Below are 18,378 nucleotides of genomic sequence, written 5' to 3'. Positions count from 1 at the left end.
GGATCCATGGATAATTGGCAATATTCCACTGAAATAATATAGCTGGGGCTTGGAAAGGATGTGTTACCTTAAATTCATTTATAGTCAGATGAGCTAGTGGTGAAAAAGTCCAAATAAGTTTTAGGGGTATGGGGATGATTTACTCCCTTTTATTTTATTTTAGAAGCTAAACAAACAAGCAAACAAATAAAGGAAGAAAAGAAGGGAAGAAACTTTGCCCTTAGTAAGAAAGCTAAAGCTTTCAGGAATAAAGACATAACATAGTCCTGATGTATGTACCAGATCAGGTCATCTCTGGAATGTTGTTTTGAGTTGGGGAGTGAGGAGGGCATAGTTAAGGAAGGGCATTGACAAGATGACAAGAGGCAAACAATCAGGATGAAAGGGTCTTGAGTTGCTGCTAAATAAGGATCAACTGAAGGAAATGCAAATGTTTAGTCCAGAGAAGAGGAGACTTGGGGGATCTGGAGCATGATATTCAAAGGGCTGTCACCTAGAAGAGAAATTAGATGTTCTTCTTGGTTCCAGAGCACAGGACTATAATAATAATAATAGGTAGCACTTATAGAATGCTTTAAGGTTTGCAAAATACCTTACAGGTTATCTCATTTGATCCTTACAACAACCCTGTGAAGGAGATCCTATAAATTATCCCCAAGTTACAGATGAGGAAACTGAGGCTTACAGAGATTAACTTGCTGAGGGTCACATAACTAGCATCTTAGGCAGTGTTGAAATTCATCTTATTCTTCCTGACCCCAAGTACGAGACTCTATCACACCGTGCCACCAGCCTGCCTCAACTATGGGTTAAAATTGCAAAAAGGAGGGGGCGGCTAGGTGGCGCAGTGTATAAAGCACCAGCCCTGGATTCAGGAGTAGCTGAGTTCAAATCCAGCCTCAGACACTTGACACTTACTAGCTGTGTGACCCTGGGCAAGTCACTTAACCCCCATTGCCCCGCCAAAAAAAAAAATTGCAAAAAGGCAAATGTAGGTTTATGTAAGAAAAATCACCCTCATCATTAAAACTATTGCCCAGTGGAATGAGTTGTTTCCAGAGGTGGTGGGTTCCTCCTCATTCCCTTTCAGGCAAAGGCTAGATGACGCTTGTTGGGAATGTGGTAGGTTGCATTCTGGTACTAGATGACCACTGAGGTCCCTTTAGATAATAATGGCATAGGCATTTTTTTTTACCCCTTTCTTGAGATAAAGGAATAGAAAAGGGAAACTGATTTTTTTGTTCTAGTATAGAAAATCCTATTTCTAAATGAAAACATTTATGGAATATTCCATTTTCCTAAAATATTTTACTCTCTAGGTTCTTTTCACATTTTTAGTCCAACTTTCAATGTGTGAAGTAGTTTCAGTACATAGCTAACCTAGTTAGCTAACTATGTGCTAGGAATTATGGTAAATGCTTTAATTCAACAAAGTAGCTACTATGTACAAGGAATGGTACTTAATGTTTATGGCATTGAAATAAATATAATTGAATAATTATATTTATAAATATTTTATAAAATTTATAAATATGCTGCCTTGTAACAAATAAAAAGTCTTTCGTCAAAGATTTAGCTTAATTCTACATTACCTGGTTTCAAAATACAGTCTATTTTATAAGACCTGCAAATTCTAGATTTAGTGATAATCAGAAGCCCATTTCCCAAGGGCTCATTAGCCTAAATTAACTTTAAAACCTATGAGAAACAAATTATGCTAACTTTCCCTCTGTATGCATTTTTTTAATTGTTTATAATGGTATTTGTCCTAATTATCAGGGAAATATACAATACATGTACCAATGTTACTGCCATGCCTTTTTTTTTAATGTATAAGGTATTTTATTTTTTCTGTTACATGTAAAGATAGTTCTCAACTTTTGTTTATACAAGCTTTACAATTTCAGATTTTTCTCCCTCCCTCCCCTTCCTCCCCCCTCCCCTAGACAGCAGGTAATCTGATATAGGTTATGTCTATATATCTCTATACATATAGATATAGATATAGATATATACACACACATATATATATATATATACACATAATAACATTAATCCTATTTCTGCATTAATCCTGTTACATGCCATGCCTTTTTTTAAGGTCCTAAAGGAGAACCAGGCATAGCAGAGCCAGTACCTGGCCCTCCAGGACCTCCGGGGTTACCAGGGCTACCTGGCCTCCCAGGCACAACTGGTAAGTCTTTCTTCTTCCAAGTCAAAGAGAAAGGATTGGCATGATTCTCAGCTTCCTGATGAGGAAAGCCTAAATCCAATTTATGAAACAATATCGAGTTTAAAAAGAGGGCACGGGGGGGGGGGGCAGCTAGGTGGCGCAGTGGATAAAGTAGCGGCCCTGCATTCAGGAGTACCTGAGTTCAAATCCGGCTGTGTTACCCTGGCTAAGTCACTTAACCCCCATTGCCCTACAAAAAGAAAGGGGGGAGGGGGGCATTGGGAGAGAAGGGATCTGTTGTCTGCCCTCAGATATGACTGCAACTATTCTTTCCATTGTTTGTGACTGCTGAGCTCACTCTGTTCCAGTAACTACAATGAATGCTCTACAATACTTTAAATCACTTCAGAGGTGCCCAAGAAGAGAATGCTCTCCAGAGGTTATCAGGAATTATAGGTTAAAAAATTATCACTTCATGTCACCTCAATTTCTTCATTAGTAAACTGAATGCTTTCTTTAGAATTATATTCTATAATCTTAATTATCTTTTTTGCTAAGATGGTGATTCAATATTGTTGCTTTAAAAAGCATGCACACATACATATATACCCACTGAATGCTGGTTTTAAAACTGTTTATGCATATGCCCAAACACATATGTTACATATACAGATATGTAATATATAAGGTATATGTAAATATACACATGAATATATATATACTTTAAAAGTATGTAGTTATACATTTAAGACTGTGTGTATGTTTGCACAGGGTTTTCCAAAAATCCCAGTGTAGTTTTAAACTCTAATATCTTATTAAAATTAAACTTTAAAAATAAATTTTAATACCTTAAAACTTCACTAAGACTTTTGAAATACCTTGCATATATATTTTTAAACCAGAATTTTGAATCTTTATAGAATCTCTATCTATAAATAGAGCTAGACATGGAGAGATGTATATATACAAGAAAGAAATTACATATATAAATTATATTATATTCAAATATAGTATATTTATTTACATTATAGAAGCATAATTATATTCTATGATATACTATATAATATGTTAAATACCATATAGAAATTTATGTACAAATAATCTATATTATCATTATATGTTAGTTATATTATAATCACATTTATATATTTGTTTTATGAAATTACATATAATTTCTCATATATATATTTCTCTCTGTCTCTCTTTCTAAGATAGAGATTCTAGAAAGGTTTACTTTTGGAACATCCTGTACACACATACACATACACACACAGTCTGACTAAAAGAAAGAGAGAGGAGATAGAGAGAGGGAGAGGGATAATATATATTAAACTTTGCAGATTTTAATGGTAGATCCTTTGGCAAGAATAGAAGAAGCATATTAGTTTAACTTCATCACAAAAACACAGTGATCATTCAGATACAGTTAACAAACATTAATGGGCATCTATTACCTGCCCAGTACTGAGAATACAAGTACATAGAATAAAACAGCTCCTACTCTCAAGGAGCTTACATTCTAACAGAAAAGGCAATAAATATATCTATTTCCATACATATATACAGATATGTCTATGGAGAATAAGGAGAAAACATAAATATATGCAAAGTTTATATGTGTAGATATATAAATATATACATATATATGTATACACACCTATAGCAGTTAGGGAGGGTATTAAAAGTGGGGTGAGGAAGGGAAGAACTCATTGAGGTAAGGTGAGAACAGAGTGTATCCCAAGCACAAGGGATGGCCAGCCAAAATACCCAGAGACAGCATATGAAATGGCATGTGTGAAGAACACTAAGAGGCTTTGAAGAGCGTAGGAGAGAGAGTAATGTACAATGGCACAGAAGAAATATCTTAGGGTAAAGGGCTTTAAAAGCTAAACATATGAGTTTATATATTATCCTAGAGGGACTAGGGAGCCATTGAAGGTGATTGAGTAGTGGAATAAAATGGTCAGAACTATACTTAATGAAAATTACTTTGGCTGCTGAGTGGAGGATGTACTGGAGTGAAGACTAACTTGACTCAGGGAAAGCAGTTAGGAGGCTGTTGGAATACTCTAGGTGAGAGGTGATGAGGTCCTGAGCCAAGGTAGAGCAGAAAGAAGTCAGATGACAGAGATTCTGTAGGGGTAGAAACAGCAAGATTTGGCAACTGATCAGATGTGTGGGTGAAAGAGAATAAGGAACTCAAGATGGCACTGAATTATAACCTGAGAATCTGGTGCTACATTTGACAGAAATAAGCAAGTTTAGAAGCTGATAAAACAAGACTGACTTTTTTTTTTTTTTGGTCTTCTTTTAGGAAGTCCGGGGTCCACAGGACCAAGTGGTAACCCAGGTCCTCCTGGGCCCGATGGTGAAGCAGGATTCCCAGGAATTGGATATCCTGGGCCTCCTGGACATAAGGGTAAATACTAAATTTCAGCAGAAATTTTATTATTTTCACCCTAATAAAATAACTAAAATAATTAGTTGATTTTTGAGACTTAAGTAGCATGACTGGCAATAGACAAAAATCTCTCCTATGTGAGTCCTTATACTATCTCAAGTCCACAGTAGGCTCTAAGGTGATCCATTTCACAGAATATGGCATCTAAAACATATAATTGTTCTACAGAGAAACAAACATGAACTAAGTATCCTTTGAGCATCATTATCCTATTCCTTCTTAGCCCTGTCTAGCCTAGACCATCCCATACTATCTTCATAGGTTCCCCTTTGTATAGAATTTTTAATACTTAGAGATCTAATTGAAAGTCACAAAAAAATCACAAAAAGCTGAGTACTACATACATCATTTTTAATATATAAAAAAGTAAACTGCTACCACTCACTCACCCATTTGTCTGGGACATAGAGAACTTAATTATTTTAAAAGGATTTTTCTTTCTCTCATCTCATAGTAAACACTCCAAAAGAAATGCAGGTGATGAATACCATGCTTTCATCCAGCAACTATAGGGTCCATTCCAAGAAATCAGGGGAATTTCTGAGTCACACTACCCTAAAAAAAAAATCTAAGAAGTCTCAGCTCCAATGTTGCCAGATATACTCCAAATAGGCTAATGTTAATGCAATCTGAGAGCCTTTTCTATTTGGCTTGAAATGTTCTTATGGTTTTGTATTATAAATATTGGTCACAAATGAACACTTCCCAAGTGTGTGAACTCTTGCCCTAGTGTATTAAAGCCTTGAGGGTGAAAAAAAGTCTGACATTCAGTTCACGCCCTAGCTTCATAATGGCACCAGTAAGTTGTCTTGACTCTGGGCCCTTGTACCTCTTTCTGCTGATTTTTGAACTCAAAGCCTGCCCCAGTTTTCTGTCAATGTCTTTCTCATCAGTGTTCTAATCAATGAAAGGCCTCTTAGGTTGTAAGTTTATCTGCTTGCCCAGTTTGTTATTCTAGAGACTTGCTCTCTGGAACAGGGCTTTTGAGCAGCCTAGAATCTTAGTTTCTCCCTCCTGGTATTCCTGTGCCTCTGGGGTCTGCTTACAACTACAACATACAAATAGAGCCTGAACTCTCCTCACCTGTGGGCTCTTGACAGCTACCTAGCTTTGAGGTAGCATCTATTCACACACACTGATGTTTCTCTTACCAGACCAACCAGAAGATACGTTGACTAATTAGCATAACAAGATACATAAGAAAGAAAATACCATCTCCTCCCTGTCTAGGGGTACACACTCCTACATCTTCTCACACCAATTGTGTGCGAAGGAACAGTCTTAGACAATACCAACAGTGAGACACTGCTTGGGAAAATGTGCATCCATAGTAAAATGTATAGCCCAAGCAACTCATATTACAAAGGCCAATCCCTATGATAATACTACTAGCTTTAGTTATTCTTATTCTTATTTGCTATTTAATAAACAGCTGATGATCTGCTCTGGTCCTTCACTCAGCTGAAATTTCTCTCCACTCTAATGTTTTGTTCTAGTCCTTTGCTACTCTCTGCTGTGGTCAGATGCTGGTCTTCTGGTGACCTAAAGCTACCTTTGGCCTCTCACCCAAGAGTGGGGTGGGAGTGTGGGAAGTATCTCAGCTCTTTTTAGTGCATAGCTCCAGGGTTATTTCAGCTCTCTTGTGAATCAGATCCATCACCATACCCTGCCAGCCAGCAGAGACCTTCACACTTAAATAGTCTGTCTTTTGAGCTCCTTGGCTCCTGCCTGAGCTGCGACAACCTAAGTTCACTCTACTATTTAATTTGAGGTAAATAAATGCCTTTCAATTCCTATCACACCACTGATCGCTAGCTTGAATCCATGTAATTCACTGTAAGTGCTTCCTTTAGCAAGACTGCAAGAGTAAATGGAACGTAAACTTTGGTCCTGTCTTCCTGTAAGCACCAAATCCCTACATAAAGATTACAAAGTGTTCTATGACAATTGTGGAAGATTGTAAGAGCACAGCAAGATTCAAGGACTCATCATTCAGCCCACTTTTCTCCATGAATTTGAACTAAACATGAACCTTAAATTGTCTGAAGCTGAATCAACTTTGAACCCAAAGCACTAGTTTGGAAAATTGTTTAATCAAAATAGTAATTCTACTTAAAAAAATAAAACTACAGAACATCATTTCTGATGATTTTTCCTCCCAAGGGGAACCAGTTTCAGCTAATCCAAAGGGTGGAAAATAAGAAAAATAAACTTATTGATTTAGCTCTTAAGTTTTCCAGCCACCAAAACTGCAGAAGTAAAGATAAAGTATCTCTTAAAACTATTCCTATTGATTTTTCTGCTTGCTTTATAGGAGACAAGGGTTTGCCAGGACCCAAAGGATCACCAGGTTGTCCAGGAGAAATGGGGAAACCTGGATTTCCTGGAACACCAGGGCTCCCAGGAGCAAAGGTCTGAGAGAATCACAAACTTGGTTTAATCAGGGTATGGGTTAGGATTATTGTACCCAGTTGCATACCACTAGCTTCAAGTCTTAGAAAAGAGAGGCAGAAATTGTTGGCATTTTTGCTGATTACTCTCAGCAGGTTATTTCTTAAGCACTAAAAATTCATGTTTTTTTTTCAAAACATACCATTGAGCAAATACTCTAAATGACATGTTTGTTTTTCAGTTATTTTAGTTGGGTCTGCCCATTTTGGGGGTTTTCTTGGCAAAGATACTGGAATGGTTTGCCATTTCCTTCTTTGGCTCATTTTACAGATGAAGAAACTGTAGCAAACAGGGTTAAGTGACTTGTCCAGGGTCACACAGCTAGTAAGTGTCTGAAGCCACATTTGAACTCAGGAAGATGAGTCTTCCTGACTCCAAGCCTGGCATTCTATGCACCATAGTACCACCTAGCAGCCCCTTTGAATGACATAAAGTTTTTAAAAAGAGAAGTTAAGTTGTTAAATATTTTTACTTATAGAAAGAAAAAACCAGGGGGGCAGCTAGGGGGAACAGTGGATAGAACACCAGCCCTGGATTCAGGAGGACCTGAGTTCAAATAAGGCCTCAGACACTTAACACTTACTAGCCGTGTGACCCTGGGCAAGTCACTTAACTCTCATTGTCCTACCCTCCCCCCCCCAAAAAAAAAGAAAGAAAGAAAAAACCCAAAGTTCATCCTAGCTTCATGTAATTACCGAAATCTCTTACTAATTCCTTTTTAAAAAATCTGTTGGTCATCTGCAGGATAATGTTTTGAGTTATATTTCTTAGCATCTTTAAAATACTTGCTTAGCCTGATTTTAAATTGCCACCAATGTCTTTTAGACCCTGAGTCAATTGTGGAGGCAAACTATTGGGAGAGAAAGGTTTGGCACCACCTTCCCTAGTGGAAATGGTTCTAGATTTCTAAATCAGAGGATGAGGGGTCGGATCCTAATACTGCTAGTTATTATCTGTGCAACCTAGGGCAAGTTAACTTCATGTCTGGGCTTCAGTTTCTTCAGCTGAGAAATGAGGGAGCAGGGCCTGACTCCTCTGTCTGATCCTGTCTAGTTTGAAATCCAATTGACAGCTGTAGATAGTAAAAGTATATAGGAAATGGGAAACCCAGGGGTCTGGTCTCCAGCTGGCTACTGTTGAGTTGTGTGACTTAGACAAATCACGTTTCTATTTTGTCGTTTAAAAGATAAAGGAGTAGAACTAGATGACCCCAATGTCCCTCTCTATTCTAAGTTTCTTTGAATTTAAGTGAACAAATTTTCCATGACTACTCATGTATAACTTATTTTGAATTGCTTGAGTTCTTGGGGGGGGGTGCAAATGGGGGGGGGGGAAGAAGAGTTGGAACACAAAGTTTTTTTTTTTAATTAATGTTAAAATTTTGTTTTTACGTATATTTTGGAAAATAAAATTCTATTCAAAGAAAAAAATAAAAATTTTTTTAAAATTTAAAAAAATGTAAGTGAACAAATCTTAAATGTGAGGACTGTGTGACAGAGCGGGATTTGGAGTCAGCGGAGCTGGATTCAAATTCTGTCTCTGCTAATTTTTTAATAATATTTTTTCCCAATTACATGTTAAGACAATTTTAAAAGCTGTGTGACCTTGTACAAGTTAGAGGACCATAGATTTAGAGTGTGAATGTACCTTCTCGGCTCCAGAATATCTGACCGTAACCCTGTTGTCCTGGTTCCTCAGTGCCCCAAGCAGCCCACCATATTTACACAGTCCCAGCCAGGCCTTCCCTCATTGCCCAGTGATCTTGTCAGATGCCTGCAATCCTGCCGTGCTCCCTCCTCCAACCCACCCTCCCTTTTCAGTTCCGGAACCATAACTGAATCAACACTATACAGGGCATAGGGCACAACCTATTGCCTTAAAGACCGAGAACTGACCACCACCTCCCTACATGTGTTATTTCCCCACAATAGATAAGCTTCTTGAAGTTAGAGACTACCCGCTTTGGTATGTGTGTCACCAGTGCTTAACATAGTGTTTGGCCTCTAGCATGCACCTAAATAAATGTTTTCCATTCAGTCATTCATTCATATCTAGTCCAGCTCCTTCGTTTTACAAATAAGGAACCTGAGGCCCAGCGGTAAGTGACCAGCTCAAAGTCACAAAGGTAGTTGCTGGCAGAGCTGGTCCTCTGACCCACACCAACACCACACCTTGTTCTTCAGTTTCTTGAAGTTTCCACTCTCTCTTAATCCTACTGATTGTGTATGGTTTTTCTGTGATTTAGGGAGACCCAGGTACAGCAATGCCTGGAAGACCAGGAATCACTGGTTTTCAAGGAGAAAAAGGAAGTTCAGGGGGAAATGGAGAAAATGGACTCCCTGGACTTCCAGGCTCTCCAGGATCCCCAGGAAATGAAGGACCTGATGGGCCACCAGGTACTTGACTTGGTTATTCGCAACCACACCCAAGAGTGAGCTAAAATAAAGGAAAATCACATCTGTTAGTCCTGGGGTTGGGGCAAGGGGAAGGAATGGCAAGAAGGGGGCACGTGGGAAGGAAGGGCACTTTGGGAAAACTTTTCTGTTTCACCATGGAGAAAACACAGGCAGAAGTGGCTCGCACACATATGTGTACACACACGTGTGTTTTGGTCTGGAGCTATGATTTCATCAGTTTAGGGACTGATTTGGACTGTTAAATATTCTGTAGCTTAGAGTCTTAAAGAAATGCTTCTATAACTGAGAGAATGACTTTCCCACAGTCACAAGCTAATACGTCAGAGTTAGGACTCATACATACCCAAGCCTTCTTCCTCTGCAAATCCAAGACCAGCCCTGGAACCACATCCACAATGCTGGACAGAAGAATGCTTTATGATGCAAGTGTTATGCTAGCTTTTTATTTGCTATTTTTATTTCACTGTTTCAAAGATGTGATGGACTTTGCAGCATAGCTACTGAATCTACCCATGCTACCCATGCTACCCTGGGCTAGTCCCCAAACAACCTTTTAATGACTTAGGCTTTGTCTTCCTGGCCTGCTATAGTCAAAGAATACTCTGAGGGTTAACCCTTTGGTGATTAGTGTCACCAGAGCTAACCAGCTGATCCTCAGAGGGCAGGGCCAATCCACACCCAAAGATTTCACAACTTGGTAGAAGACACCAGGGCTTGAATTCCATCGACAAAGCTTTCCTTGGTCACCTCCATGACATGATATGACATCATAGTAAGACTATGACCCATGACATTCCTCTTTAAAACAACTTATTCTTCATTGGATACCCTATTGTCATAAGGTGATGACAGTTGAGTATTTCTTAGATCTTTCATTCATTTCAGAACAGGGGAAGACAGAGAGAGATAGGGACTGGACCTGTGACTTCACTGATATGGGAAACTCTCCGTACTAATGCAAGTGGGCATCTCCTCTAAAAGTTACAGTCTTAGAGAACTGTCTATGTCACCAAAAGGTTTGGGGACTAGCCCAGGGTCACAAAAGAAGTATATGTCAGAGTCAGGACTCAAACTCAGGTCTTCCTGGCCCCAAGATCAGTTTTCTATCCACTATATCACCCCACATTTCCTTTCTGTCTAAAGAATTTTTTGAAGTCTCAGTTCTTTCAGGAAATCCCTACATTTAAAGGATTAATCTAAATCAGAAATAAATATCATTTTCTTTCTAGTATTTTCTAAAAAGTGACATCCCTAAAAGTTTGTTACAAAATGAGTCAAAATTTATATAACAATAATCTTGAAGAAAAAAACAATAATAATCTTGAATGAATTATACCTCTTATCCAGATTATGATGTGCAATTAGATGGAAAATATATATAGTTCATCTAATATATGTATATGTATATATATACATGCATGCATATTAGTAATGTGCATGTAGTTAATAAAATGTGTGTATATGTCTATATAGGTATACATGCATATATACATGTGGATATATATGTACATATATATGATACACTATAAATGAGCACTGAGTTTTTACATACGTGTGTCTGTTTCACACATACATTTTTTGGACACACACTGCATGTAAATAGACAGTAAATTGAGCACATAACTAAAACAGAAGTCCATGCTGGATTACCTCTGGAACACTAGAGTTTAATAACTTCAAGGAGGGATCACTTATGGACATCTTAGGGGCTCTGTGGGTATCCTCACCACCTCAAGAGAATGGGAGAAAGGTCCCCAGCATGTTAAGTAGGCCTTCTATGGACAAAAGAATATGAAGACTATGAACAGGAGCTGCATAGATAGGCTGTGAACTGCATCACTGGAGGAAGTGTCTAAGTTGATGAAATCATAGAATCCTTTGAATATCAGCCAGAGTATCAGCACCAATGAGGTCACACATCTACTCCAAGTTTCATAGTGACTCCTTGTAGCCTGTGCCATTATGTTGGTCGATTTCTCTTTTCCAGGAGAACCTGGCTTTCCTGGACCCCCAGGACACAATGGGCTTCCAGGAATCTGTATACCGGGTGCAAAAGGAACCCCGGGACTTCCAGGTCTGAATGGACTAAAAGGACTACAAGGTGGATCTCCTGCTTCAAACACCAAAATGGATGGGTGATGTGGACTGAAATATGAAAGTTGTCTTACAGCAACTAAAAATAAATGGATACGTACCACAAATAGGCAGAAATGAAAGTCACCCCCACATAATGGATAGCTTGAATTTCCTTTTCCTAGGTTTGTCATCTATGTTTTGCCTTCACTTGGGCAAATAACTGAAACTAGTTGGGGTTCAGTTTTCTTGTGACTGTATAGCCCAGTCCACTAAGTAAAGATTCCTTCATAAAGAATAATATTGCTGGGCAGCTAGGTGGCACAGTGGATAAAGCACCAGCCCTGGATTCAGGAGGACCTGAATTCAAATCTGACCTCAGACACTTGACACTTACTAGCTGTGTGACCTTGGTCAAGTCATTTAACCCTCACTGCCCTGCAAATTTTTTTTTAAAAAGAATAATATTGCCACAGTGATGGAAATCTTGGCAAAAAATGGCTTCTTGTTTGTAGTATCAGCAGTATTAATATTCATCTGAGAGGTTACAGTTCTTCGATAACCTTAGAATTAATCAAGCTGAAAAGACCTCAGAGTTCATATCATCTATCCCTCTCTCATTTTGTCAGACAAGGAAACTGAGGCCTAAATAGTCTTAGTAACTTTCTGAGAGCCACATTCCTAATTAGAAACAAGGTCAGAACTAGAACTCTGGCATCTAGATACCCAATCCACTGCTCATTCTGTCACAGCATGCTGAAGAAAAACTGGGAGCCTAATATGCCTCCATTAGAATGTCAACTCTTTGCAGGCAGGAACTACTTCATTTTGATCTTTGTATCCCCACCACCAAGCACAATGTCTGGTATACAGCTGGTGCTTAATATATGCTTCCTGATTGATCACATTTCCAATTATATTTTACTATTTTCATTGCCACCCCAACTCTATCCTTTCGCTATTCATCAGGTGTGGGGGGATGGGGAAGAGGGAGGGTTGTTGCTGCAGTTGAGAGGCAGCATGGTATAATAAAAGCAGTACTGAATTCAGATTATAGAGGCCTAAGTTTTAATGCCAGCTGTGTGGCAATGGGGGAATCCATTCACACCTCTGGATCTCAGTTTCTTCATAGGTAATGTCAATCATGCCACTTATGTTAATTATCTCTCAAAGCTACTTACAAATCTTAAAGACCTATAGAAATATGAATTGAAGTTATTGATGGCTTTTGTTTTTGTTTTTGAAGGAGACAGAGGCTTGGAAGGTCCTAAAGGAGACCCAGGGATACCAGGCTTAGACAGGTCAGGACCCCCAGGAGAACCTGGGACACCAGGACCACCAGGTCATCAAGGGGATAAAGGATTAGTAGGTCCCGCAGGACAACCAGGAGCTCCAGGACACCCAGGTTCACCAGGTACTGGACGTACATTTTCAAATTAGAAGTTTTCTTTCCATTTATCAAGTATCTATTCTGAACCATTTAAAAGGGTTAATGTCAAAAATATGTGATAATTTACTCTTAGCTTGCATTTATTGAGGGTCTTCCTTTGGTTTCCTAAGGCTATAAACATTTTGCTACTCTCCTCTATAGAAAACCAAAAAAATGGCAACTCTGTTCCCGACTGGATCAATATTCTTTAGTCATTCCAAAAATATATTTCCAACCAAGGTTGGAAAATAGGGCCTTCTGTTGACCATCTGGTTGACAAATACGTTTCTTTTTCTACTTACAGAAACCCCTCCTTTGACTCTTTTTTGTGCCTCTTTTACCTAGCTGTTGATTCTTGTCATAATTTTCTTGCATCACCCTAATTTCTTTTCTCAATTTTTCCTCTACCACTCTTGTCTCTTTAACTCTTCTAGTAATAATTGCTGGGCTTGTGTCCATTAACATCTTCCTTTGAGGCTTTCCTTATAGCTGTTTTCACATTGTTGTCTTCCTCTGGGTTTGTGTCTTGGTCATCCCTGCCACATAGTAGCTTTTTTATGGTCAGGTTCTTTTTTGTTGTTTGCTCATTTTTCAGCTTATTTTTTGACTTTGAACTTTATATTAAAGTTGGGTTCTGCTCACCTGCAGGTGAGGAGGTACTGTCCCATGCTTCAGGACTTTTTCTACTGCTGTTTTCAAAGCTAGTTCTGCAAGTATTCAGTGCTTTTAAGGTGGTGTGATCTGGGGAGAGGCATGGTCACTGCACTTCTGGTCTGTGCTCTGTATTTCCCCGGGAAGAGCCCCTACTCCCCAGCAGCTGCAAGTGCTAGTGCTCTTCTTGTTCCTGGAGCTGTGACCAGGTCCCCTGCAACCATAAGCATTAGTACTCCTCTCTGTGTAAGAACCGCTGCTATGGCACCTGTGCCCTTGTGAATGATCACAAGTGCTCCTCTCCACCCTAGAACTACAACCCAGGACTGGTTATAAGCAATACAGTTGACAGTCAGTGCCAGCTACACCCAATGCCAGCAAAGACTCCCTCCCCTGTAATCTCTTTCTGACCAGTTATCTTGCCCCCTTACTGTCTCTGGGCTGAGAGCTCCAGAAGCTGCTGCCGCCGCCGCCTCTATCACAGCTACTTCCAAAGCCCACAGCTGGCGCTGCTCCTTCCCCGATGTCACAGACCTCTCCTGCACACTTCCTAAATTGTCTCAGACTGAAAAAATGTCTCACTCTGACTTTTCGTTGGCTCTGCCACCCCGAAATTTGATTTGAGGCATTATTTTAAAGTAGTTTGGAGAAGTTCAGCTGGGTGACTGCCTCTAATTCACCATCTTGACTCCATTCCAGTCTCCATCCTTTGACTCAATGTCAGTTTCTATTTTAGACTAAGTCTATTCAGGCACCTTGGCTGGTTTTCCCACTGTTAGGCAATGAAAGATACCTGACCCAAATCTGTGATTTTCTTTGCTTTGATAATCCACAACACTTCTATATTGCTTCAATTCCACAGGCCAAAAGGGAGAAGTTGGCATGATGGGTTACCCTGGAACAACTGGACCTCCTGGCATGCCCGGGAACCCAGGCACCCCAGGACACAAGGGTAAGTTGTATTAGTGAAGGTATACATATGTAGTGGAAACGACATTGAACCTGAAGTCAGGAGACCTGGGTTTGATTTCTGGTTGTTTCATGCTAGCTTTCAGAATGAGAAGAATAATACCTGTACTACTGAACCTAGCTCAAAGAGCTGTTGTGAGAATCAAGGGAGAAAATGCATGTAAAACACTTTCTCAAGTCTAAAGCACACTATAAATGACAGCTATCATTTTATATATATATATAAACTTATCTATTTTCAGCATTTAGCAAGAATATGTTTGGATCTTCCCACTGAAAAAGAGTTCTGAAAATAATACATTTGGTTGTACCTTTTTCTTCTGTTTCCCATTTTTGCCTTCCTTCCATACTATTTATCCTGTATCCCAAAAATTTTTTGTGAATCCTCTTGGAAACTTTTTCACATTTTCAATAGTGTCCCACTTTAATTCATAGTACTTTGAGCTTGACAACTTTTCTAGATTGTTGCTGTTGTTGTTTGTCCTTCATTCTTAAAGAGGACCATGACATCAGGGTGATATCATAACTTAACAGTGAATTAGATTTTAGTGAGGGAGGGCTATGCAAGGTCACCAGCCTCACTCTCTCCTCCAGAGTGCTTTGGGTCCAGTGGCAAGATACATATCAGGACAACTAAAGATGGCCCTGGGTGTTTAATGCAATTGGGGTCAAGTGACTTTCCCATGGTCACATAGCTAGTAAGTGTGTGAGGTGAGATCTGAACTCAGGTCCTCCAAACTTCAGGGCCAGTGCTCTATCCACTGCGCCACCTGGTTGCCCCTTTTTTCTAGATTATTGATGGATTGATGTATATGTATTACATAAATGTGTGTGTGTGTGTGTGTGTGTGTGTGTGTGTGTGTGTAAAATGAAATAGAGTTCATCATTGTGAGTGTCCCCTCCAATGATATAGATCACAACCATTCAGTGCTTTCTCATCGCGTAGTATTTTGGCTATCTTTTAAATCCTCTATAGAGAAACTACCATGGGGGTCTTATGCTTTAGTGTCTTGGGACTACCCAAGGACCAGTCAGACTGTCCATATCTTTCCTAGCATTCTCACTACATGAACAACTCATCTTTTAATTTAAAAAAGTAATTATTTTTTTGACTAAATATTCATATGTCCTTCCTACCACTCCCACCTGTCACTGAGCCCCCCCCAAAAAAAACCCTCAAAATATAAAGCCCTTAATACATGTAGCTACATAGTCCGGTAGGACAAATCCCTACATTAGCCATGTCCAAAAATCTGTTTTTCTGCATTTCATTTTCATCTCCTCTTTGTCAGGAGGTGAGTGATGTGTTTCATCTTCTTTCCTTTGAACTTGTAGCTTATCATAGCATTGATAAGGGTTCTAAAGTTTTTAAACATTGCTTCTCTTTATAATGTTGTTATTGTTATATAAATTGTTCCCCTAGCTCTGATCCCTGTTCTGCAACAGTTCATAAAGGTACGCCCAGTTTCCTTTGAAAATGTCCATTTCCTCATTTCTTAAGGCACAACACGATTCATGTACTACAATGTGTTTAGCTATTCCCCAATAGAAGAGCACTCCCTACTTTCCCATTTTTAGCTACCACAAAAGAGCAGTTATAAATGTTAGATAGATGATAGATATGTCAGATAGATAGGTATCAGATAGATTTGATAGATACAAATATGTGTATACACACATGTATATATGTGCATAATCTTTTTCATTCATTGATTTCCTTGAGGTTATAGGTGGGTCATGCAGTATGGACAGTTTGGTAACTCTCTGCACCTAGTTCCAAATTGCTTTCCAGAATACCTGAACCAATACATAGAAAAGTATATCAGTGTACCTGTTTTCCATCATCTCTCTAACAATCATCCTTTTCCTCTTTTGTCATCTGCCAGTCTGATAGTTGCGAGGCTGCACCTCAAAGTTGCTTTAATTTGCATTTATTTATTAGTTATTTAAAGCATTTCTTTATATAATTGTTGACAGCTTGGATTTCTTATTTTGAAATCTGCCTACTAATATCCTTAGACCATTTAGCAATTGGGGGATGGTGTTTAGTTTTGCAAATTTATATCAGTTCCTTATATATTTTAAATATGAGACCTTTATCAGAGAAATGTAGGGTTTTTACAAAGATTTTCTGTTACCAAGATTTTTTCCCACAGATATGTTTCCCTTATAAATTGCACATTAGATTTGTTTTTCAAAAACTTTTTAATTTTATATAACCAAAATTTTACATTTCATCTTGTGTGGTCTTCTCTATCATTCGTTTAGTCATGAACTCTTCCCCTATCCATATTTTAATTTGTTTACATAACTGTTTATATCTAAGTCCTGTATCTACTGAGAGTTATCTTGGTGCATAGTGTACCAACTCACCTTTTCCATTTATATACTCCTTAGACAACAGGGATTTTTTTTTTATAATGCTGATATATACATGAGAGCTATCTTCTTAAAAGAACATTCCAGACAGCTTTTGCTCTACTGAGTCAAATGCTTTCTTGAAGTAAGGAATAAACAAAGATGTAACATCCTTCACATATCTGAGTCAGTTGTGTGATGCTCCATATGTTCAATTATCAGTCTCGTAAAGATTTTTATAAAGATAATAATATAGGAGCAGCTAGGTGGTACAGTGGATAGAGCACCGGCCCTGGAGTCAGGAGGACCTGAGTTCAAATACAGCCTCAGACACTTGACACTTACTAGCTGTGTGACCTTAGGCAAGTCACTTAACCACAATTGCCTCACCAAAAAAAGATAATAATATAAGTATATGGGCCAGTAGTTGCAGATAAATTTTCAGCTGCCTTTTTTTTTTTTGGAGTAAAAAATGTCACTCATAATGTTTTCCAAGATTTTATGACAAGACTGTATTCAAGAACAAATGTTATTGTTGCTCTTTTTAGGTAACTTTGGAATTCCTGGAAGAAAGGGAAAGAAAGGCCATCCTGGAGCAAAGGGAGAAAGAGGTAATAAAGGAAATCAAGGACCATCAATGATATCAGCTGATGTAGGGGAAAAAGGTGAACCAGGACCAGGAGGTAAGGAGAATTCCTGCATCTAAAACACCCTTTATGGCTAAATGTGTGTTCCTGAACACGTGGTGTCACCAGGATAAATTATATTTAAAAAGGGAGATTCTCCAAAACTCCAGTTCTTTTGGTAAAAAAAAATGCTACACAGAGGCAGCTAAGTGTTCCAATGTTTAGAGCACTGGCCCTGGAGTCAGGAGGACCTGAGTTCAAATATGACCTCAGACACTCAACACTAGCTGTGTGACCCTGGGCAAGTCACTTAACCCCAATTGCCTCACCAAAAAAAAAGCAAAAACCTGGGGCAGCTAGGTGGCACAGTGGGTAAAGCACTGGCCTTGGATTCAGGAGGACCTGAGTTCAAATACAGCCTCAGACACTTGATACTTACTAGCTGTGTGACCCTGGACAAGTCACTTAACCCTCACTGCCCTGCCAAAAAACAAAACAAAACAAAGAAAATGCTACACATTCAGAAAGTGTCTGTAATTAAAACCTTATCTTAATGTTCCAGATAGTTCCAAAGAGCACAAGGAATGGATTCTGCTCTGTGTATACCCCAAAATTTTATCTGCAACAGATACTACCTACAATCTCTATGTTGTAATTTTTAAAAGTTATCTACAATCACCATGTACACTTAACAATTAGGTAATATTCCTAGTAGCTTGGAATTCAATTATATTCAATTTGACATTTTAATGTGTCTGATCCAGTTAGTC

The 18,378-nt window shown here is 38.8% G+C and overlaps 1 protein-coding gene across 1 annotated transcript in view; it reads left to right on the top strand.

The window, feature by feature from the left end:
- The window catches only part of COL4A3 (collagen type IV alpha 3 chain), a 170,216-nt gene that overhangs the window by 104,714 nt on the left and 47,124 nt on the right, over positions 1-18,378 (top strand). Inside the window, exons 27-34 of the mRNA XM_043995200.1 lie at positions 2,102-2,194; positions 4,488-4,592; positions 6,949-7,046; positions 9,331-9,481; positions 11,490-11,603; positions 12,822-12,989; positions 14,518-14,607; positions 17,531-17,665. Coding sequence (XP_043851135.1) covers positions 2,102-2,194; positions 4,488-4,592; positions 6,949-7,046; positions 9,331-9,481; positions 11,490-11,603; positions 12,822-12,989; positions 14,518-14,607; positions 17,531-17,665 — 954 coding nt within the window. The remainder of the gene's footprint in view (positions 1-2,101; positions 2,195-4,487; positions 4,593-6,948; positions 7,047-9,330; positions 9,482-11,489; positions 11,604-12,821; positions 12,990-14,517; positions 14,608-17,530; positions 17,666-18,378) is intronic.

This window comes from Dromiciops gliroides, chromosome 3 (assembly GCF_019393635.1).
Source record: "Dromiciops gliroides isolate mDroGli1 chromosome 3, mDroGli1.pri, whole genome shotgun sequence".
Lineage (NCBI taxonomy): Eukaryota > Metazoa > Chordata > Mammalia > Microbiotheria > Microbiotheriidae > Dromiciops > Dromiciops gliroides.
The sequence above is the reverse complement of the archived record's forward strand: the minus strand, read 5'-3'. Positions and strand labels throughout refer to the sequence as shown.